This window comes from Camelus dromedarius, chromosome 26 (genome assembly GCF_036321535.1).
Source record: "Camelus dromedarius isolate mCamDro1 chromosome 26, mCamDro1.pat, whole genome shotgun sequence".
Taxonomy (NCBI): Eukaryota; Metazoa; Chordata; class Mammalia; order Artiodactyla; family Camelidae; genus Camelus; species Camelus dromedarius.
The window spans coordinates 16463716-16486749 of record NC_087461.1 but is presented as its reverse complement, the minus strand read 5'-3'; the positions used below and the strand labels follow the sequence as shown (position 1 = coordinate 16486749).

The 23034-nt window shown below is 40.4% G+C and overlaps 1 protein-coding gene and 1 pseudogene across 1 annotated transcript in view; one reads left to right on the top strand and one right to left on the bottom strand.

Moving 5' to 3' along the window:
- The window catches only part of ITGA8 (integrin subunit alpha 8), a 172527-nt gene extending 165434 nt beyond the window's left edge, over positions 1-7093 (bottom strand). The window contains exons 1-2 of the mRNA XM_031444604.2: positions 6672-7093; positions 5847-5980 (exon numbers count right to left, since the gene is read on the bottom strand). Coding sequence (XP_031300464.2) covers positions 5847-5980; positions 6672-6877 — 340 coding nt within the window. The 5' untranslated portion in view covers positions 6878-7093. The remainder of the gene's footprint in view (positions 1-5846; positions 5981-6671) is intronic.
- Positions 7094-22247: 15154 nt separating this feature from the next.
- On the top strand, positions 22248-22661 carry LOC135319382 (small ribosomal subunit protein uS8-like; annotated as a pseudogene).
- The last annotated feature ends 373 nt before the right edge of the window (positions 22662-23034 follow it).

Genomic DNA, 23034 nt, shown 5'->3' with positions numbered 1-23034 from the left:
GTCACAGAGCTTTTTTTCTTGCTTTCAGAACAATTTCAAGACAACTTCCTACATTTCTCCCAGAATGCTGCAGCTGCTGCATGGACCATTCCTGCCAAAAGCCTGAAAGCCTGTTCCATCACACACACTTCCAGCTTCTTGAAAGAACTTTGCAGATTAAGCAACAGGCGCCTAACGCTCATTCTACTAGCCATAGAGGAGATCTGTTTCCCATTTCTAGAGGGAGTTTCAAGGACTTCCTCTTTCTAATTGCTTCCTCGGTTGCTATGCACTGTAGAGACTGCTGCCTCCTCCCTCTTCATATCAGGACTTGATGATAGCTGATTTTTGTCACATGAAAGTCTGAGCCAGTTGGGAGAAGCTGAGGGATGTTGGTTAAATTTTCAAGCCAGTTTATCAGCCATGGGAGCCATCATTGCTTCTAGAATAATTAAGCCTTCCAGCTTAATTGCCCTTGATGACTCAGTGGGATTCGTACTTCACAGAGTAAGCTTTCTGCCCTAATCTATGTGTGTATGTGTATATAATATGTATATTTTTTGAGTAGCAAAACGTCCTAACTCTGGCATTATTTTGTTTTTAATTGAAGAATAGTCAGCTACAATGTGTCAATTTCTGGTGTACAGCATAATGTCCCAGTCATGCACATATATACACATATTCATTTTCATATTCTTTTTCATTAAAGCTTATTACAAGGTATTGAATATAGTTCCCTGTGCTATACAGAAGAAATTTGTTTTTATCTATTTTTACATATAGTGGTTATCATTTGGCATTATTCATTCTTAAAGGGAGTAGGTTATCTTTGGGCTGCCTTCCGCCTTTTTTTTTCCACATTCAGTTGAACTTACTAGAATCCAGATTTCTGCTGTCTCTGAGTTCTGTCACATTGGTGTTATTTCCTCTGTCATTTACTGGGGTAGCTCTGACCTACATTTGTCTTTGCTTTGTTCCTGAACAAAAACTGATTTCTTTCGGAGGAAGTTAGAAAAGCAAGACTTATGCGGCCAATATGTTCCCCAACCCTCATATGAGAAAAAGGGCACACCCAATACTATCAAAAAACAACCCTGTACCAGTCACAGCACCAGATGCTTTAAGCTGCTCCTTATTGTGGGCTCACAGGATACAAAATAAAACAGACTCTCCTCCCCAACCCCCCTCCACCCCCGCAACAAAGGCTTCCGGTCTCCAAGCTAAAACACAATTCCAACAAAAATCTTACCATTCTAGAGCTTTGAAATATCCTAACCAAATTGTCTTCCATCTTTAGCTGTGTGTGTGTGTGTGTGTGTGTGTGTGTGTGTGTGTTTAAACATAAAGATGCTAAATTAAGGCCAGACAAATTCTGTTAGTCTTTCCAAATCTCAGTGGTACCCCCTACCTCTTCCTGTTCACTCTTTAAGTGGGTCCGTAACTGGGAGGGTTCCCAGCTGTATCACCCCTCCAGTATGACCAGTGCTATGGTGATTATCATCATTAATTAGCATATGCCATTATCTTTCTCCTCAAAATGTTTCATTTGACCGTTTAAAACAATCAAATATTTGTGCACTATACTCTTGTTACTACTGTTGCAATGGGCCTTCCTAGCATTCCAAAGATGGAGTGTCTGCTTCATTCTATTTCATTCATTGCCCTTTCAGCAGGAGAGCTGTAATCCAGGAGTTTTTATGTAACTACACATGGGTTTGGAAAAGGTAGGAAAAAGAAAAAACAAACCTTGGAGTAAATTCAGAAAGGAGAGGCATGAATTTGGCAGATGAGATGCTTTACATTTAAGACACAGGGCATAGTTTAGAGGTAAAAGTGAAAGAAATCAATTTGGCAATGGGGAAATTTTATTCTAGTGAAGTAAGAGGGAAAGACAGAAGGGAGATGAGAGAAGAGCATTTTTGGAACCAGTTGATTTTGCACAGAGCAGGAAAATTATCTACTCTTTGCACCTCCCCCAGCACCATATGCTTCCCGAAAGTTTCTTTTTTTCCGTACTTGAAAGGACCACAGATTTTAATAGTAGTCACGCATTTGAAAGGCTAGGCAATTCCCAGCTTCCTCTGTTTTTGCATTTACGATCAGAAATATTTTTTTTAATCCAGGTTATAGGATAAAGCAAAAATAAAATAACTATTTAATGAAAAAAATTCAAACTCAAAGACAGTTTTTTTTTTAAAGGCAGTTGACCTTAAACTAAGGTTCAAGATCACAACCAGATTCAGGGACTAAATTATAGGCCAGTCTCCTCCAATGTCTGAGTTGAGAGAGTTTAGTAGGTTACCACAGCAAACATTAATTTGTAGACACCCCGGGGGCCTGAACAAGTTGAAACAACGTCATTAAAAGGTCAAATTTACTTAGAATGCCTTGAATTCAGATGTAATAGTAAAAGCAGACAGAGTGGAAGGGATAGCCACGATTCTCTACACAAAGGAATATTTGCAATGTGATATGTATTTATGCCTGGCACATCACTCTCTGTCATGTGCATGTCAATTTGTGGGTGTCCAGCACTCAGAGCCACTACTTTGTCAAGCAGAGAAATTTTCTTTCTCTTTGTGGGAAAACTGTATGTCACTGCCAATGGGCAGAGAGTAAGACAGGAGGCAGCTGATGAGGACACCAGAGGGCACACATGGGGAACTGTGGCAAATCAGGGGCATATGGAATTCATCATTCTCACAGAGGCAAAAGCTGCTTCTACCACCTCTACCTAAACTGCTTTCCCCTTTCAGATCTTCTCTGGAGGATCATTTTAATTGGAATTCATGAAGGTAGCATTGGGGTGGAGGTTTGGAGAAGGAGGAAGGCGAGCAGTGTCTCAGTTCTGTAGGATCTTACCCTGAATTTGCAGTCTGTTAGGACCAGCCCTGCATCTACTGTTTACCATTGTGTGGTCTTGGATATATCTTTTGTTTTTAACAACTTTGATGTCCATTTTCTTATTCACAAAATGAGTTTTACATAGTTGTTTTGTTTTATGGATTAGAAATAATGTATATAAGTGACTGGTACATAGTAGGTGATGAATAAATGCAACACATCTGGTAGCGTTGACTGCAACAGCCAGAGTCAGAATGCCTCTGTTTCTGCCTTTCGTCTTGAGTTCCAATATCACATTCTGCCCACAGAACCAACAGTCAAACTGGAAATAGCTCTCCAGGCTCCTGCTGTTTCCCTCCCTCCCTTTCACAGCTTCACAGCAAATGGCATTCACCAACAGCTCCATCGTCGCAGGGTGCACACATAAAGGTATTGATAGAAATGATGTGCCTGGTGCTGGCACCCACTCAGTAGCAAACACCTGAGCCATGATCCTCTGATTCCTATTCCCCCATCCATTCTCAGGCCATTCCCAGTAGTAGCCAGGGTTCCTGGGCCCACAGTACCCCCTGATGGCTAACATGGGAAACTTCTTTTTCTCAGTCATTTTTATCCTCTCTCTGCAACTCCCCCAGGTTTTCACAGGTCACTGCTTTGTTCATTCCAGCATAGACTATTCGTTTTTCACAAATGTCATTTGGTCTCTTCTGCCTTGCTTTTTTTTTTTTTTTCCATTTCTTGCTCAATTCTTTCAGAAATATCCATCACCACCCCTCCTCCTTTCTTTCCCTCACTTTGTTCCATTAATGAATCCTCAAATTATGGTGATTATTGTTGCAAGTATAAAAATAGGATGAGTGCATCTCTCAAGGAAAAAAAAAATCAAAATAAGACATGGTGTAGAACCAGCAGCACTAATCTCTAAAGCCCTCTGAGATATCCAGGTGCCTTCCTGAGAACCTGCCCAGAAGATGCCATCTACCTCGTGCTCTGTCTCCAAGAAACACTGATCTTTTCTCAACACTCTTATTATTTTCCTATTTATTTAATTGTCAGAATTGTACTAGTTTGTCCCTTACTGTTTCATTGAAAATATAATTTAGCTACAGTAAGGGTTACGTGCATTCCTGTGGGTTATTCTGGAAACCAAAGCACAATCTTTTAGCATTTGTTCTCTGTGGGAAACTGAATTCAACACTTCAAACAGTTGCTTTAGAATGAACTTTTGGAAAATGTTACCTATTATAATTTAACATTGGAAATTGTTGGCTGGGAGTGGTCAGTTTTTTAAAACTCCTATTAATGTCTGTATTCTGTGGTTTTCACATAGGTGCTGAACTGTGCCATCCACTGGGACTAGTACTTAGGTATTCAGGTGTGACTTATCTAGACAGACACTGATTTTTCCTGTTTTAAAGGAAAAATATACTAACCAGATCCTGATTTGATATTTTGATATACTATGGGAATATTCTAGAATGTTACTAAATTCATGATCATGACAATAGATTGATTTTGGGTAAAAATACATCAAACATGTCTCACAATGTAAATGCTAACTTCTCTTAACTTAAATTCAAATAATGCCAATAAGTTACGTTTTTATTTATCAACGTTTACATTTAAAATACTTTGTAAAATACAAGTGATTTTGACATGGGTTAATAAAATGCCATTAATTTTATGCTTAATTTTTCTGATTTAGGAAATTTATTCTCAAGCAGGAAGCCAGTAATTAGAAGCATCTAAAGTTCTGATTAAACAACTAATTGAAAGACTTCTTTCACAAATTAACATCAAGTGGTTTAAATTTTCTAGTTTCTAATAGTTAAGCTTTAAAATAAAATCTTTTAAAATTGGTATGAAATAAGTGAACTATTAAAATGGTAAATGAGCTATTGTGACCATATATAGACACATATGAAAACATAATCTTAAAATGCTTTTATAAAATATTTCCTGATTTGGTCATAATTCAAGGTAATGCTTGCATAGGATTTTTTCCCTTTGAAATGATTTGCATATTCATAGAACTGAAATTATTTTTTTCTTTTAAAATAAAAAATGTAAATCGGTTAAAGTAACAGGTAAATACCACCCATACAGTTTCATCAGAATTCTTTGAAAATTGATGTTCTACATAAATTCTAAATCTATACTAATGTAACAATAATGAAGAATGATGCCATAAAATAGTTGTGTGGCACAAAAAGCATTTTAATTGACTGTTCATCAAAGAACATTATTTGAATTGACATAGTCACATTTTTCCAAAAAGAGGTATTTGCTTTCCAATAATGTATACCTTTTGAATTCATAAAGTTTTGGAGGTACAAATTAAAACATTCAATGTTAATGTTTTTGAAAGCATTAAGTTTAAATTATTTTCTCAAGACCCAAGGAGAAAACACCAGAGGAAACATAACCAGCCTGAATTGTTTAAAATGTATTTTCCCTTTAATTAAATAAGAAACATCTGTCTAGGGATTTTCGAAATGAATGTAATCCATCCACACTCTGCCTGTACTAGTTTGCATCCAATGTCCAGTATTTTGAAAGAAAATTCTTTCTTTCTGTAAAGAATTAAACAGCAACATGGAGTGATGTCTGGGTCTGTAGCAGCTGACTCTTGCCTCCAGAGTTTGGGCACTGTAAATGCTAAGGATCTTTATCCCAGACTCGTCCTTGGGAAGCAACCAAATTCTCTCCAAGGTTAAGGTGTAACATCTGTATTTCTCCAAAGCATCCACTCACCCTGAAAATGCTTATCTCTGGAGAGTAAGGAAAAAGAAGTTCCTAGGATGCATCCAAATACCCAAGCTCATAATATTGTCCCTTCCCTGGGGTTCAGGCAACATTTTCCCTCCCTGCCGCTCAGGCTTTAAAAAGCTGATTTCTCTAAGGACCTGCACAGACCCATCAGACAGACCAAACGAGTACAAAGAACATGGGGAGTTGACTCCGGGATGGCTCTGGCTCTTTGAAACCGGGACCCACCATTGAGAATGACAAACATCACTTACTGGTGCTGTCAAACGGTATCTGCCTGCACTGCGCAGACCCCTGGGCGGGCCAAGGGCAGTGGTAGACGGCTCCCCCTTCCACAATGTCTGGCTGGCTGGTGTTGGCTTTGGGCGCCCCCACCAAGACGCTCGCTCTGCGAAAGGATTGGAGAAAATTACTCCTTGGGAATCAGAAACGTGAGCGCAGGCGATGCAGTTTCTGGAGCAGCCTACCCACGAAGACTAGGGTCAGGGTCCAGGGTAGGAATGTACTCATGATGGAGACCAATTGTCAAACTTGATTTCCTCTCGGAAACCCACGGGCGTCTGAAACCTGGTTTGGAAGACGGTGCGAATAGTCCTAATTCTTCCCTAGGTGGAGCTATGTATACAGCGAGTTGAGAAAAGAGTTTAAAAAAAAAAAAATAGCAAAGGACAGAGCCCAGCTGCTTGTAGCAGACAGCACTTGCGCCCAGACACTTAATTGTTCCAGGCTATGTATAAACAGACCATGTTGTGGTCGTAGTTTTAACTGGCTTGAATCTGTTCGGTCCCGTGTTCCCCTTTGTATGATGCTCGAGTCTTTGTCCCAGGAACTTCCCGGGACTTTCAGATTCTAGCCAAGTGACACGTCCCTAGTTCAGAGTTCACAAGGCACATCTAGCATGGAAGGGGAGAGAAGGGGCTAGTGGTGTGAAGCCAGACGGGACCCCAATTGGGCAAACAGGACGGGCTCTCAGGAATCGCCTTCCATCAGGCTGCGGGGACAAGCGCGGGTCCCCCCGGCAGAGGGGCAGGGACCCAAGCTGTGGCGGGGTTCATCGACGCGCGAGCAGGGCCACTTACGTGCGAGCGGCAGGTATGTGGAAGTCCACCGCGTAGCCGAAGTAGCTGCCCTCGGGGCCACTGTACACCGTGAGCTTATCCACATCCAAGTTGAACGCCTGGGAGGCTGGGGACCAGAGCATCCCCAGTGCGGCCGAGAAGCAACAGAAGGGCGCGAGCCGCGGCGCCCAGCTGCCCCGGGGGCCGCGGTGGGTCCGGGCAGACATCGCCCTCCGCCCGGGCGATGCTCCCTGGGCAGCGAGAGCAGAGGACCCGCGCCGGGAAATCGCAGGCGTGGCGGCTGGAGGTTCCCGATGCCCACGTCCCGGGTCAGTGCGAGCGGCTTGTCTGCGGTGACAGCCCCAGGCGCTCCGCCGCGCGTCCCTAGAGGCGTCCCTGGCAGCCTGATCCCGCAGTTCGGGGACTGGCGCAGGGGATCCCAGCCCACCTCTGGCAACGGGAGGGGACCCGGCGCGCTCCCGGCGCCACCTAGCGGCGGGTCCGCGCGCCGCGGGCCGAAGCCCGTGACTCCCTGGCAGCCCTCGCCCCCGCTAGCGGCCGGCGCCAGGCGCCTGTTTTGGCCGCCTGACTTTCTATTGCAGTTGCATCTCAAGAACGATCTGAGCCTCACACGCGCCAATTCAAGCTTTTGGTTTTGGAAGCAAGCTCCCCCACCGCATGGGGCGAGGGTTTGTTTCAGTTTCTCCAAGTGGAAGAATGTGACAGCGCGTACGTACCCTACCACGAGAGACGAGGCCAGACAAACAAAATGCGTGATCTTTGCATCACCTCTGCAGCCTGAAGAGCCCTCAGGGTAGATGCGTTTGTTCGTCCGTGACTGAGAATTAAAGTTTAAATCCAAAGATCCGCTCGCCCCCCACCTCCACTCCACCTCCCTGCAGAGGTAACTAATAAACAAAGCAATCCTAGAGAATTTATTTCGGTCCTTCTCAAAGGCACGCGGGGCCTGTTAAATGACTCGGTCCTAAATCTCCGTGACCCAGTGTAATTGTGCCAAAGGCTGGCAAAATTGGGAATGTTGGGATTTACAACGTGCCCTCAGCAGGGGTAGAAGGTGTAGGTTGGAATCTCCATGAGTTCAAACTGCAGTCCCACCCCACGGGTGTTATTGCTCTCTTTCTGTGTTTTCTGCTCTGGGGAAGGAGTGAAGGATATGAAGAGGGACAAGGCAGAAGAGAAACGTGGTGTAAGCCCTTACATAACACGATCTTCCAGGGAAACAGGACTAACGGGAAAAGAGAGCAATTAAGCATTACGGGGGGGGGGGGGGGGGAGCGTCGCACTGGGGTTAAATAGGAATGAAGTGTAGACGCAGGAGAGGTGAGTAGGTTCTACAGTATTTTAAAGAGAATTGTTGGCAGATTTGTTAGTAGATTTAAGCAGAAATTTGAGTAGGAGGCTTGGCTTTGGATATTGTGGGCAGAGTAATTGAGGGAAAATATTAAAGACACAAAGGCTGGGGTGAAATTGTTGTGCAAAGGATTAGAATAAAATGTGGGTTAGGGAGCAGTGGGAGATGGGGATGCACTTCCTGAGAAAGAGGACCTTGAATAACAGGAACATTTATTGAGGCAAAGGGAGATAGTTCTGCCCCAAGGGCATGACATTCCCACAGGGATTCCAAGTTTAGTGGAGAATGTATGTGTGTTGTGGGGAGGTGGTCAGTTGTTAGAAGAAAGAGCAAGCAAAGTAGCTGTTGTCCAAATGCACTGGGTGATGAGGACCTAGACATGATTAACCGAAGGAAGGGAAGGGAAGGCCACAATGCTAACTAGTAGGAAAAAGGCCAGAAGATTGATGCAGAATGAAAGTGAAGGAGGGCCCAAGGTGAATCTGCAGGTATCAGCTTCACTGAGGAGAATCCCAGATGGCTGCAGTGGAGGAAGGAGAGCAGAATGGGAGGTAGATGCTGGACTGTTGAATCTGTTGCTAGTGTGGGATCCGCAGAGAAGCTGGGAACATAAACTACGATCCAGAGCGGTGGTCTAGTCTAGGTGATGTGGATGTGGGAGTCCACCCACAGAAAAATCTCTGCTCCCACTGTAAAGCTGGATTTTCTCATCTCTCTTTAGATCAGAACCCAGTTGTAGAGTGACTTAAATTTTGTTTTTATCTTTGCTAATCCCTGTAAAAATGCTAAAAATCAATAAGCTATCAGAAGATTACCTAGAAAATCATCACATCTGAATCATTTCCTAACTGACAGTCCTTTCCAAGACAACGACTTAAGAGTAGATGGCAGAAAAAAGGCCTTTCCCAGGACTATCCTAACTGGACAGTCCTTTCCGAGACACTTAGGACATTTGTGTTGGATACAAAGTCTGCTACTCTGGTCAGGTTACTTATGTTAATAAAAGTGATGTTCCCTAGAGTGAATTTCAATGAGTAACTTACATGCAACATACACATGGGCTTATTCCAAGCTGAGGAAAACATTGAGTCTGCGGAATAACCTCAACTCCATCATTTCCTGACACTGACATGCTGAAATGTGGAAATTCATCATATTTCAAGCAAGTCTTAGGTTGAAATGGAACACCTAAATAGGTGGAAAGTAATCATATAATCCTAGATGTGCACTCAGCCCGCTGAGTGACTTACTGGGCAGAACTCGCTAAATATTATAAAATGCTTTCGTTTGTGCAAAGCGCCATGTCACCAGTGTATCCCCTTTTGTTACTCCCTTGCTTTGCAGTATTTCTGGCATGTTCTCTGTCCTTTAATTCAAGATAGGATGGGTAGGGAAAGAAAATTCTAATAATTACCACATAATTGGATACATAAATACTTGTTCCTTTCTTCTAAAAGACACTTGTTCTTGATTTACACAACGAGCCTGTATTCTTAATTACGTCACTTTCTACTTTACAGATGAGGGCATTAAGGTTCAGAGAGGCACAATCATATACAAATTTACAGAGTAAGTAAATGGTGTGATTTGAACCCAGGATCGCTAGATGCCAAAACCAGTTTCTCATGCTGTTAGGGCTATAAGAACATTTTTCTAAGTTATGATAAAAATGAGAAGTCACCTTTATTAAGTCATGAGCTCTTCTGGGCTGACCCTTTGGGCATGTCTGTGAGTAGTGATTGAGAGGTGGCATAAAGCAACTGTGTACTTTTCTAAGTGGTCTCGGAAAAAGATGTGGTGGCACCTTGGTATTCAAAGAGTGGAAGGAAAGCAAACTAACTCAAAGCTCTTTGACCTCCCTAAGAAATCAAAAGCTGGGGAAAGTAGTAAATCTTGCAAGAAGCCAGAAAAAAAAAAAAAAGGCTGTAATAATTACAGGGATAGAATAGGCCTGAATCTTGCATATTTCACTATTTTGACACATGGGAACCATGCCAATCAGTAAGATCTAGGGTACCTTCAGAGAAACACATGGACAGTGACAGGTTTTGTGCTGAATGAGAAGTTTGACATTTTAAAGATCTACTAGCAAGGATTTATTTGTCAGAAAAGCAAGTCTGGGAACTGTTTATTTTGCATGTGAGTACATGTGTATATTTAATACTGAGAAAGGTATACATAGTTATTTCCCTAAAAAGAAAAGAAAAGAACCCAGAGGTCAAAGATGGAACAGATTTGGCCCAAACTTTCCAAAAATAAATAAGTAAAAGAGTACCACAGGAGAAAAAATGCTCTCTGGGTTGTAGCCATGTACAAAGTACTTAAAAATAGAGATGCTGTAACATTTAACCATTAGTGCATATTTTCTAACAGAAGACCAAATACATTTGTAACTTAGTAACCAAGTATTATTCCCGACTATGTTTAAATCTATTTCTTTGTTTGATGAAAAGTGATCCCGCCTTCAAATCAAGGGGTAAGAGAGTCCCAGCCTGATCATTTCATTTGTACAACCACACTTTCACTGTGCTAATTAATCTATTTACAAAATGAGGCAGTGTGAAAACAATGTGTCCTTGAAGATGCCATCAGCTTTAAAAATGAATGCACCAAAAATGGAAGGTAATTTTTCAATCTCTTCTTGTATCTGGGGTAATTAAGGTGATCTCAGCTTTTTTGTTTGTTCTGTTTTGTTTTGTTTTTCCCAACTGGACTCAGTACTTCTGCAATATTAGAAACCATTGATTAGTAAAAACTGGTCCATTGCACTCACTTTGGGCAAACAACTTTTAAGTCTGTCAAGTATCTCTGCAAATGTTAAGCTTATGTCTGCAAATTTTCTATTCTGGTCCCTCAAGGGTGAATCTCATTATAGTAAAATCTCTTTTCTCTCTCTCTCTCTCTTTTTGATAATTTTGTGTGTAATTCTCTTTTATGATTTCCCTTCATGATTTTATTAGCCACTTTTAAGTTCAAAGTGCTGCAGCCCTGGCCCCTGTGCTGGCAGATGTTCAAGCACAGCCAACAGTTGCTTTGGCTGAAGGAAAATTCCCACTGGTCAAAACCAGACTCTGACTTGATCTCTTTTTAGCATGAGCCTTTTAAATACAACTGTGCTTTAAACAAAAATAAAAATAAATAAAACAGTTCTTTCTCTAAAAAAGGAAGGTAACTGTTGCAAATGTTGCTCTCTCAAAGCCTTGACATTTGGAGATAAATCTTCCTGAGAGTCAAAAACCCCAGGCAGTTGAGCTTATAGGCAGGACCTTGATCTACAGATGTCATGTAGGGCACGTTCATTCCAGAATCTTGAAAAACCTATACATGTCTGATGGGTTAGCCATAGTGATGAAAGCAAACTTCTGGGGGCAAAAACTCAGATCTTACTTGTAGATTTGGAGTCCAGCTGGAGAGTCCAATTCCCCAAGAGATTATGCTTCAGTCCAACACAAAAGGAGGCTGTGCGAATATATTTGAAGGGCTTTATTATTTATTATATTATATATTTTATGTTATCACTTATTATTGAATTTCAATGAGGTGTTAGGGTTTAGGGCAGCACCACCCTGGTCCTTGGGAAAGAGAGTCACTTAAAACGAGGAGTGAGGCATTCTCCTCACCTGTGCACATCAGGTATCTTCATTCATTCAGGCAGCCATACAAAGTATCATTGACTGGGAGGCCTATAAACAACAGAAATTTATTTCTCATAGTTCTGGAGGCTGGAAGTTCGACATCAAGGTGCCAGAATGGTTGGATTCTCGAGAGAGCCCTCTCCAGGATGCAGACTGCCAACTTCTCGTATTCTCACATGGCAACATGATTACATGGCAGAAATGGGGTGAGAGAGTCCTCTGGGGTTCCTTTTATAAGGCACTAATTCCCTCATGGGGGTCCTACCAGGCCTTGAAAGCAGAGGCTTCTGTTAACACAGTGCTGCGGGTGCCTCCGCAGACCCAGGACAAGGGCAGCAGCAATAGCTGTGGGTTCCAGGGGGAGACAGCAGCCACAGACAGCTGAAGCAGCTAGACACCTCTCCATTCAGCTCTTGGAGGAGGCTGAAGGACTCAGGTGAGATACCTAAGGTCTCTGACAAATAGATGGGAGAGTCTTTGAGGAGTCCTCCAATTATGGGAGGAGGTGAGGGCTGCAGCATCTGCTTGGTGATATGAGTGTGTTTTAAACCCCAGGCTAAATTGCTACCTTTATTTCACTGTTAGAAGACACCATGATGGTGTCTAGGACTGCCCTCTAGTGTCTGTGATCCTGTTAAAGTGGGTGGGATTTTCTTGTGAAAAAAATGATTGAGTCTCACAACCACTTAGATGACCTTTTCATTCAAAAGTTCCCGAGCTTGACTTGGTCCCTCCCACATGTATCACCATCTTTATTTCCTTGTTGTAGCTTTGCAAATCAGGTGGAACAGGTGAAAAAGAAGAAGAGAGACATAGAGGATGGAAAGAAGGAAGGAGGGAGGGAAGGAAGGAATTTGCCCATAAAAATAATATTTCATATTTTCCCAGCCAACTGCAAAATCCAAATCAGATCTCCATGTCACTCGTGCAAGGATTATATTCTACTCACTCTCATTTGCCTACCTAACTTTGTTATTTGTTTCTTCATTTTTTTTTTTTCATTCCATCAACAGATATGAGCACCACCTACATCTTAGGCACTGGACTGGAACTGGAGATACAATTGTGAATTTAAGAGAGAGAGTTCTTCCCTTCATGGAGCTTCTGATACAGTGAGGAGACAGCAACCTGATACGAATATAATTCAGTGGATAAGGGCCAGGAGCAAAACTAATAAGGTGTGGTTAGAGAAGAATAGGTGTGGGGAAGGTTTTAGAAGATCATTTTCCTTCAAAGAAGAACACAGCCATAGGGCAAAACCCAAAAAAATAAAATGTACTATTAATGATGAAACTTTTTAAAAACATGTGGTTGTTAGTCTGTTCACTCAGATCTGGAAAATAAGGGGCCCTATGTCTTGGTCTGGGGCCATGGACTCAGAAACGTTCGATCTTAGCTGGATTCATCTCTGCTAGGACATGGAATCAAGTTAAGGCATTTAGTGCCCCTATAAAATGCCATGTGCCTCCTATGATATCCGTGCATTTTGTCACTTGTGTAACTTACATGAAACGACCTCCTATTTACCAGGAGAGTAAGTTATCCGTGCCCAAGGCCTTGATCCCTTCAACTCTTTCTGTGCGAGAATGCCCTAGTCTGTTTCTTGGGTTTGCAGTCTTTTTGAGAGAACAATTTGAAGGTTGGAAGTGGATTTTGTGTCTTCTACTTAGACTGTTTAAAATGTGACTAATTGACTTAGGTTGACCTTTCTGGTTTTTATTGTTTTGACTTATTAAAAAAAGTGTCTTTTTCCCAAAGGCTTCTGGGCACATGCACAAGAAAATAGAAATATGACAAGTTAAATTAAAACCAGCAGATGAAAGTTAAAATATTCTCATAAAGGAAAAAGAAAGATGCCAAGTAGCATTACTGGAAGGGGAAACTAAACTAAATGGATTAAGCCATTTTTAGCCATTTTTCTACCGGCTTGCAAGGAGGACTTATTCAGAGTAGATATTAGAGTAACTTCCTATGAAATCCCTGAAAACCTTGTGCCACTACTCAGGGTCATAAAAGTCGTGGTAATGATGGTAATGCCTGGGAAAGAAGGGGTCTAAAATTTAATTCTTTTTATAGTGATGTTAAGGTTGCTGTCTAGCCCTTAGTCACAGTGTGATCTCATTCACTATCATCTCACTCTCGGGAGCTAAGAGATTAGCTCTAACCACAGTTAACATTTCTCTCTTGAACTCCGAATCCCTGCTGGCAGTTCAGTCATACTGTGATTCTTTTTGGAAGCCAGTGCTGCTCAGATGTGTGGACGCTGTACCGTGTAAGTGTTAAGAACATGGATTCCGGAGCCAGATATCTGGATCTGTAGCTCAGCTTTGCCACTTGCCTCCATGACCGTGGACAGGTTACTGACCATCTCTGTGCCTCAGTTTCCCCAATTGTAAAATGAAGATACTAACAGTATTTCATACGGATGTGTGAGAACTAAATGAGTTCAAATACGTAAACCCATATGAGTGTCCCTACAAAAAGCAGTATAAGTGTTAGTCATTATTATTACTGACACTTCTAATTGGTTCTGGATTACTAATGGAATTATGTTATCTTTCCTTTCCATTATCCACTTGTGCCTGCCTTGCATGGGGGATCTCGGGTAACTTACTGTGTCCTGCTGTCTTAGTTGACCCTTCTCAATTTACACTCCTTCGGGCAATAGCAGGTTTATAGAGAGGTTACCAAATAATTCTTAGTATTTTCGCATAACAAATAATGTTTGGGGAACATTAATTTAACAGCTATGTAAATGAGGGAGACATAGAGAATAGTAGGTACATACTTATATTAGTCTGCTTGTGACAGAATAAAGGTCAGAATTAGGATAGTACCATGCAATGGGGATGGGCAGTGAAAAGTTTTGGTTTTAGTGCTTTTAATATGATGCATGTAGTCGTGTTTTTCTATTTACTTCTATTTCATGAGGCATAGAACTTCTTGAATCTGTTGGTTAATATCTTTCATCTTTTAAAAAAATTCTCACTTATCTCTTCCAATATTGCTTCTTCCCCATTGTCTCTCTTATCTTCTTTTGAGACTCCTATTAGTGTATGTTCGGCCTTCTCACAGTACACCCTATATTATTATTTTATTTTGACATTTTCCATCTGCTTTGTTCTACATGTTTTATCTTACTTTTTTTTTTCTGATTTATCTACCAGTTCACTGATTATCTCTATAATTGTGACTGACTGGTTGCTACATCAGTCCATCAGATTCTAAATTTTGGCTAGCGTATCCTTAAGTTATAGAACTGCCACAGGTTGTTTTGCTTTTATACTTTCCACTTCTCTGTCAGAGATCTCAATCTTATTTTTTATTTTATTGACTGTTTTTGGAGTTATTTTGAAGTTTGTGTCTACCAACATTATGTGAATTATGGGGGAAGGGTTTCTTCATATTATCTGGTTTTTTCTCTTGTGTTTTGATCACATTATCTTATTTCCTTGGGTGCCTCTCAAGTAAGAACATTTTTAAAAATTTAAATGCCAGAAATCATCTGTGAAAAACTACACATGTAACTTGAGGCCTGCACTGATGCCATCTTCATTCAGATAGAATTTAACAACTATTTCTGCAGGTTTCTACGAGCAATACTACTACTCACTCATCTAAATCAATGTCCAGGATCGAAATGACTTGAAGCTGGGCTTCAGTCCCTGGAATGGCCAATTTCTAGTTCATCCTTTGTCTTAGAGTGTAGACTTTTAGAGTCTCAATGCTAAATATGGGATATTTGCCATTGAACAGCCTCTTTGCAAGACCACAGATTATAATTTTTGTTCCTTTAGCCCCGTAAGTCCTTCCCAACCCAACCTCTCAGTATTCCATTTCATTAGAAGAGCAGAAAATTCTTCTAGGGAAAAATGGCTCCAGATATTGGTGGCCAACTCTGAATTTCCTTCTTCTCTTGGACATTGGCTTGGAAATTCCTCAGTGGCTTATAAAAGCTCCAGTGCCTTTTAGACTATTGAAAAGCATACTTTGTCAGTATTTTAATACTGAGCGGGAGGGCTAGTCTGAAACATCTACCCTGGCATTATCAGCCTTTGAATCTGGATAATTTGGGTGAATTATGGTGTTCCTTTTAGAAACATAAAGTCTAATATGGAACTTGGTTTAGGGGAAAGAATTCAGCTTGGGGAGGGGAAAGGATATAGCTCAAGTACTAAAGCACATGCTTAACATGCATAAGGCCCTGGGTTCAATCCCCAGTACCTCCTCTAGGAAGAAATAATGATCTCCACCCCCTGAAAAAGCATTTAGCTTCAAATATTTTGAGTTTGAAGTAACATCTATTTACTAAATATTATTTATTTTATTAATAGAAATAATTATTAAGTAAAATAATTAATTAGCAAAGCAATTATTTCTTGTTCAAAGGTCCAAATTGCAGACATAATAGGCGGCCCATTTATGCTAAGCAGTTACTAATATTTATTGGTCGTGAGCTTCATGCTTTGCCCTTTATATACATAATCTCTTTTAACATATTTTTAAATATTCCATTTTTTCTTTTCTTTTTTTTTAAGTGGAGTTCCCAGGGATTGAACCCAGGACCTCGTGCATGCTAAGTATGCACTTTACCACTGAGCTATTCCCTTCTCCCCTAAATATTCCATGTTTAAAATGAGGAAACCTAAACTTTATGGGGTTAAGTAATTTGCAGGAGATTACATATGTGATAAGTGGTGAAACCTGAGTATAAATCACAGAATCTCTGATTCCCAAGAATTTACTTTTTCTATCAGTCTATTTCTATTTTCTAGGTTTGGGATAAGACACTGTTGTCAGTGCTATGGCTGAAAGGGCTTAGAGGCAATGGCACCCAGCAGCAACAAGGAGACCCAGGAACCATATCCGAGTTTCTAATACCATTCTCCAATAGAAGGAACCAGAGACCTTGGGAGAAACAGCTGACTCTAGGGCCGCAGCAGGAAATAAACACACAAGATGAACCCGGGGCATCTTGTGGAGCAGAAAATAAGGAAGTGCTCAAAAACCAAATGGATGGGAGTAGTTAAAGAGACGTAACAGTCAAGGGAAAGAGCTTCCAAAGGCTGCTTGAACAACAAAATAAATAATATAGTGTTGGATTATAACCCAAAGTCTAAAATAAATAATTATGAGCCCCATAATGGCCTGAATTGTGTCCTCCCACCAAAACAAAAAGCATATGCTGCAGCCCTAATGCCCAATACCTACCACTGTATTTGGAAATAGCACCTTTAAGGAAGTAAATAAAGCTACATGAGGTCATAAGGGTGGGGCCCTAATCCAACAGGACTCCTGTCCTTTTAAGAGGAAGCAACAATGAGGTCCTGGGTTCATCCCCCAGGAACCCCTCCAAAAATGAAGAAATAAATAAATCGAAATAGTTCCCCCCCACTGAAGGAAAACATAAATAAATAAATAACCCACTCTTCAAAAAAAAAAAGAAGTAACATGAGAAATCTTTCTCTCTAGGCAGGTGCACACAGTGAGGATACAGTGAGATAGTGGCAATCTGCAAACCAACTCTATTGTTACCTTGATCTTAGACTTCCAGCCTCCAGAATGGGGAGAAAATTAATTTCTATTGTTTAAGCCACCCAGTCTACGGTATTTTGTTATGCTAGCACTAGTAGACTAATGCAAGTCCATACTGATATAAATAAATGATTGAATAAATAAATAAGTAGGGAGAAGAGACAAATTCCTATACATAAGAATTTTTTCTTAATTTATGCCAACACTGCCACCTTAAGGAAGTGGAGCACAACTCGCTACACTGGGTATGGTGAACTTCTTCCAAAGATACAGTATGAAAAGGGGGTAAAGCTACAGAAGGTTGACATCCTTAGTGGTAATTTATGTTGATAATGTACCTTTGATGTGATGTGGCGAGAACGGCACTTCACCTCTGTGGTTTTCCTCCCCAAAACTATAATCCCGGTCGAATCAAGAGGAAAACATCAAACCCAAATTGACGGACACTTTACAAAATATCTGACCTGTATTTCTCCAAAGGATCCAAGTCACCTAAAAGAACCCAAGTCTAAAGAACTGTCACAGATTAATGGATCCCAAGGAGACATGGTGACTAAATGTGATATGGGTTCCTGGATGGAAACTATTCTAAATTAAACAGTCCATTTAAAACAAAAATGAAAAATTGTGTATTTGTTGTCTTCTACGTGACTTGTGTTTTATATAGTTTCTCTGATCATTTCAAAGTGAATATTCACTTAATCTTGGGAGCAGACTTTAGCTCAGTTTTGCTTCTTCCCACTGAGCAGGACTCATTTGTGCAGTCAGTATTCTGCCACATCTTGGCAGAAGTCCAGCAGATAAAGAAGACGTTGGCAGGGGGGGCCAGTGGGGAATTGAGTATGTTTATCTCTATGAATGAAGAATTCCTCTAGGTATATTTTAAAGATCCCTATGAGACCCCTTATTTGAAACATCTCCACAGTTTTATTCCTCCTCTGTCTTTCAATGTCTTTTTCTTTCTGTAGAGAATCTCTGAAAATCCCTGAACACAATACTTGCTTTTAGATGTTTTGGATTAAATCTTCTATTGTCTTTTTCCTTTGAATCCTCTTCTCTCCTTTCCCACAGAGAAACTCCCACATTTTTCATTTTATTTTAGGATTCTGTTACTGAACCAGATGATCCAGTTTCATCCTATGCTTCTCAGGCTCAGAGAAAAAAAAGAAAAAAAGTCCGTGTTGTGGGATTTAACAAACACTTCGACCTCTTCTCTTCCAGACCCTGTCAGCTGCACTGTTCCAACAGCACTCAGAGTGGCTCTACATCTCCAAACCCCATTCCTCCTGGATTTCAGTGCTGGCCTTCCACCAAGAACTGGCTCCAGCTGTACTGGCCTCTTATTTCCTTAACCCTTTCCTCTTCTTTACTCTGGTGGGAAGAGTTGGAGACAGAAGAAAGGTGATTCATTCATTCTTCCCACACGGGTTAATCAGGCACCCCCTAGTATATGCAGCCACTGAAGTTACAGCTGTGCATAAGGCAGGCGAGGTCCCTACCCATAGAAGCCACATTCTGGGGGATGGGTGACAACATGGCACACTTAGGATTGCTAGAAGATTTATTTGCATGTGTGCTTTCAGTTGGTCCTGATGATGTAGGCACTATTGTTATCCTCATTTACTGAGACACATATGCCAATTGACTAACTCAGTGTCATGCAGCTAGTAAGTGATGGAGATACAATTTAAACTCAAGGACTCCAGAACACTTGGATTCCTAACCATTATAATATTGATAAATTTGGTGGGGATTTTCTTTTTCTTTTTCTTTTTTTTTTTTTTTTTTTTTTTTTTGAGTAGATAAATACCATCCTATTTCTAACTGTCTCTTTCTACTCTAAAAAAATTAAACACTGCTTCTAAATAATAATCTGTAATGGCTCCTTATTACAATTTTAAAAAGAAAAAGCAGTTCTTTTTTAAAGCAAATGGCACAGTTGGCATTCAATAGTTTCTTTTGTAGCAACCATCATCTCTTTCCCTTTTCTATAGTGAACCTCCTCTCCTCAACCCTCCCCCACGCATTGCAGAGTATCTAGGTGGTTCAGGTGGGATGAATCCAGCACCAGCTCTGTGGGTAGTCTCTGACTGGCATAAGCCAAAAAGCATGTGCCATCTTTTGATTGGTGGACCCTAGGCATAAACCAATCAGCTCCTGGCATTCTAAGAGCTACCCTGATTGGTTCCGGTTTATAGAACTAGAGATGAGAGGTAAAATGCTCTCTCCTCTGGATTACCATAAAGGAGGTACATAACCCTCATTGCTGCCAGCCGTCAACCTGGGGGAGGACCAGAAATCACAGATCAGTGGAGCCAGAGTTCTGACTGAACCACACCTGACGTCTGCCTCGCTCCTCAACTTTCCAGTGGTGTGACTCATAAGCACTCTTCATTGTTTAAGTCACTTTGCCTTGGAGTTTCTTTTAGTTTCTTTCAAAATCATGCCATCTGATACAAATAATTTATATTAGGCATATAAACCCTAACTATTTAAGTAGCTTTTTTAAAAAACAAATGTCACAAGAAACTTAAACAGAAACAAACAAAAAACCCACTAAATTATCCAGTGGGCCTCAAACGTCCAGATCCAAACAAATTTGGATCTCTAACTTACCTGAAAAAAATAAGATTAAGTAAAATAAAATACACCTAGCCCGGAGATTCCTTTGTTTCATACATGAAGATAATCAAGATTATGTGTAATAGTGTGGGACCACATGCAACAGATGCTCAGTTAATTGGCTCAAGCTATGGTGGGTTCAGACTGTAACATACAATTGCCTTGGATTTTGTTGCTGAAAACACTCCTGTTTTTGCCAAACAACACTGTTTTGGAGGCTTGCCATCACAAACACAGAGAGATTGCTGTGATGAAGATTTGTGCTTTTTGGTGGAACCATGAGACACCACTAGATTATAATAATGTGAGAGACAGGATATTGGCCCTTATGTCTTCAATTAATCACACATTATCTAGTAGATTTAAAAGAACAGCTTCATTCTCATTAACTAGCAGCCAAGAGTGGAGATGCTAGTGATGTGATTAGGACTTTAAAAGTCCTGGGAAGTCGAGTGTGTCGACATCCAAGGACATTCTCTCCATGTCCATCCTAATGTTCCAGGGAGATCTTAGCCACTGAGAACACAAGGCCAAAGCTAATCAGGAATCAGTTGAGATGCAGCAGAGTGAGGCTTGACTTTTACCAAATTGGGAAGATGCCGTCTGGAGAGAAGTGAGCTATCTAACCTGAGAAAACCCATTATGTTTTCAGCTCCGCTATTGGCTTATTGGCCCAGGATGGCTCTGTAGAATAACAGTGAAAACAGCAGCTCTCCACTCTGCTCTAGAATGAAATGTTAAGAAAATAGAGGCCTAGCTGGTAGTGGGAAAAAACAGATGGTTAGAAGCTTTTACCTTCCATTTTTATTTCTTTTAATGTTAACTACTGTATCTGACAATCAGGACATGGATAGGCATAAATCATGTGTTTATTCCCATAGGAATAAAATACATCTGGACCTCTGCACTATTCAATTAAAACTAATGAGGGTGAAGCTAGAGTCTAGTGCCAGTGTGAAATCCTATGCAAGCGGTGTCTGCTCTGAACACACTGTGCTACCAAAGCCAGTTTTTAGGGGTTGTGTGGAACTTGGAAGTTTTTTTTTTTTTTTTTTTGACAGAAACAAATGTGATTGTCAAAAGCCCAGCCCATCTGCTTTGCTCATAATGGTCTCATAAGGGAACAAACAGTCTGCTACAAAATGCAACTGCAGTGTTAATGGTGCTTCTGGGGGGAAATATTTGAGACCACACTTGGGTTGATGTCCTGCTCCCTGGCCGCAGTGGGATTGGGGTCCTCCTTGGCCATTCCGCAGGGATATAGAATTGATGGTTGGGAAATAGGCAAGGACTAAACTGTAGAAGGAATAGGATTGAGGGGACCAGGGAGCCAGGAGATGAGAAACTCACAGGCTTCTAACAGCATAAGCCCTAAGGTCTGCTTAGGACTTTCCTCCTTTTAAAAATTCTTTGAGGACAATGTCAAAGATGCAGATTTTGCCTAAGGTCACCTCATAGGCAAAGGAAATGATAGGGCATTAATTCAATTCAAAGAAGTGAAGTTTCTGGGAATCTTGACATAAGCCTGGCTTCTTTTGACAGTGAACTCTAGAAGTCTGATTTTATTGAACACCGAGTTTTGTACATGGGAATTTTCAGCAGTTGTGGCCATCAGAAAGAAAAGTCAAAAAATGAAAAGATGTCAGCCATTACCCTGACATGAACGTCACGGTAGCAAAAGCCTAGCTATAATTTTGTCTTCTTATTCAAGGCAAAACAAAATCCAGCTTCTCATTGAAATGTGAACAGAGTTAAAATTCTGTTTTTTTAATTATTTGTAAATTTCAATTTAGTTCGATGTTTATTTCAGAAATTACACATTAATTTTTCCATGAAAAACACAAGTACACATCTTTTAAATAGTTGGTTTATGTAAACAAAAAACACCTATGATGAAATAAACTATATAAACTTATTTTCTTGAGAGAAAGATCCATACCTTTTATCAGCTTCTCAAAGAATTTATATCCCCCAAGTGGTCAAGATTTACTGTCCTTTGAGAATGAAAGTACAGGCATTATTTATGGGTCCACTTTGTAGTTATAATGTGATGGTTTTTGAGTGCAGTTGAAGATTTTTCAGCAGCATTCAAATTGGTGACATTAGGGCTTATTCATTTGAAAGTAGTAAATGCTTCAGTTCCTGTTTTAAGATGACAAATGCAAAATTTAATTATACTTGTGGTGTCTTAATCTATGACTTAGTTTATGAAAGAGAAATATAGTTAAAATTATATAATATTTATATGTAACATAATATTTATATATAACAATATTCATATTATAGGTATTATTTCAAGGTAAATATGCATAACAGTTATGCAAGCTGATAATAATCTTTGATTATTAAATTATTACTTCTTGCTATGACAGTTGGTCCACATTATTGTTAATGAAAAAGTATAATTTCCTGCCATCTTTCTGTGCCACCACAATGCTGTGCATGAAGGTCCTGGCTGATGCTCTCAAAAGCATCAAAGATGCTGAAGAGAGAGGCAAACATCAGGTTTTTGTTAGGCTGTGCTCCAAAGTCATCATCAGGTTTCTAACTGTGATGATGAAGCATGGTTATCTTGGTGAATTTGAAATCATTGATGATCTCAGAGCTGGAAAATTGTTGTGAACCTCACAGGCAGGCTAAGTAAGTGTGGAGTGACCAGCCTGATTTTACATGCAACTCAAAGATCCAGGAAAATGCTAGAATGACCTGCTCCTGTCCCATTAGTTTGTTTTCATGGTTCTCACAACCTCAGCTGGCATCAGGGACCACAAAGAAGCAAGGCAAAAACACACAGGAGGGAAATCTTGGGATTCTTTTCCTAAGGATGTAATATATACATGCAAATAAAATGCCTGAGTGGACGAAAAGAAAAAAAGAGAGAAAAAGGAAAAGGAAAAAGTATAATGGTATAATGTGTAAGCTCTTTAAGATTGGAAACTCTCCCTTCCGCATTCTTTGAATCTGTCTAAGAACCAATCTCTTGCTCTCCTCAATCTTTATATATATATCATAATCTAGTCCACATCCTGGCAGTATGAGTATTCATTCGTGGTCTGGTTATCTTTCTTTTGTCTTCTTGCTACTTCTGTCTCCTCAATAAGCTAGTTTAATCTCTTTGGGTCTTACTCTCTTTGTCAATATCCTCTATTAATCCTCTTAATTCTTTCTGATATTCCATTGTAATTGTCTTTGCTCACTTTACCAGCTTTCTGTTGTTACA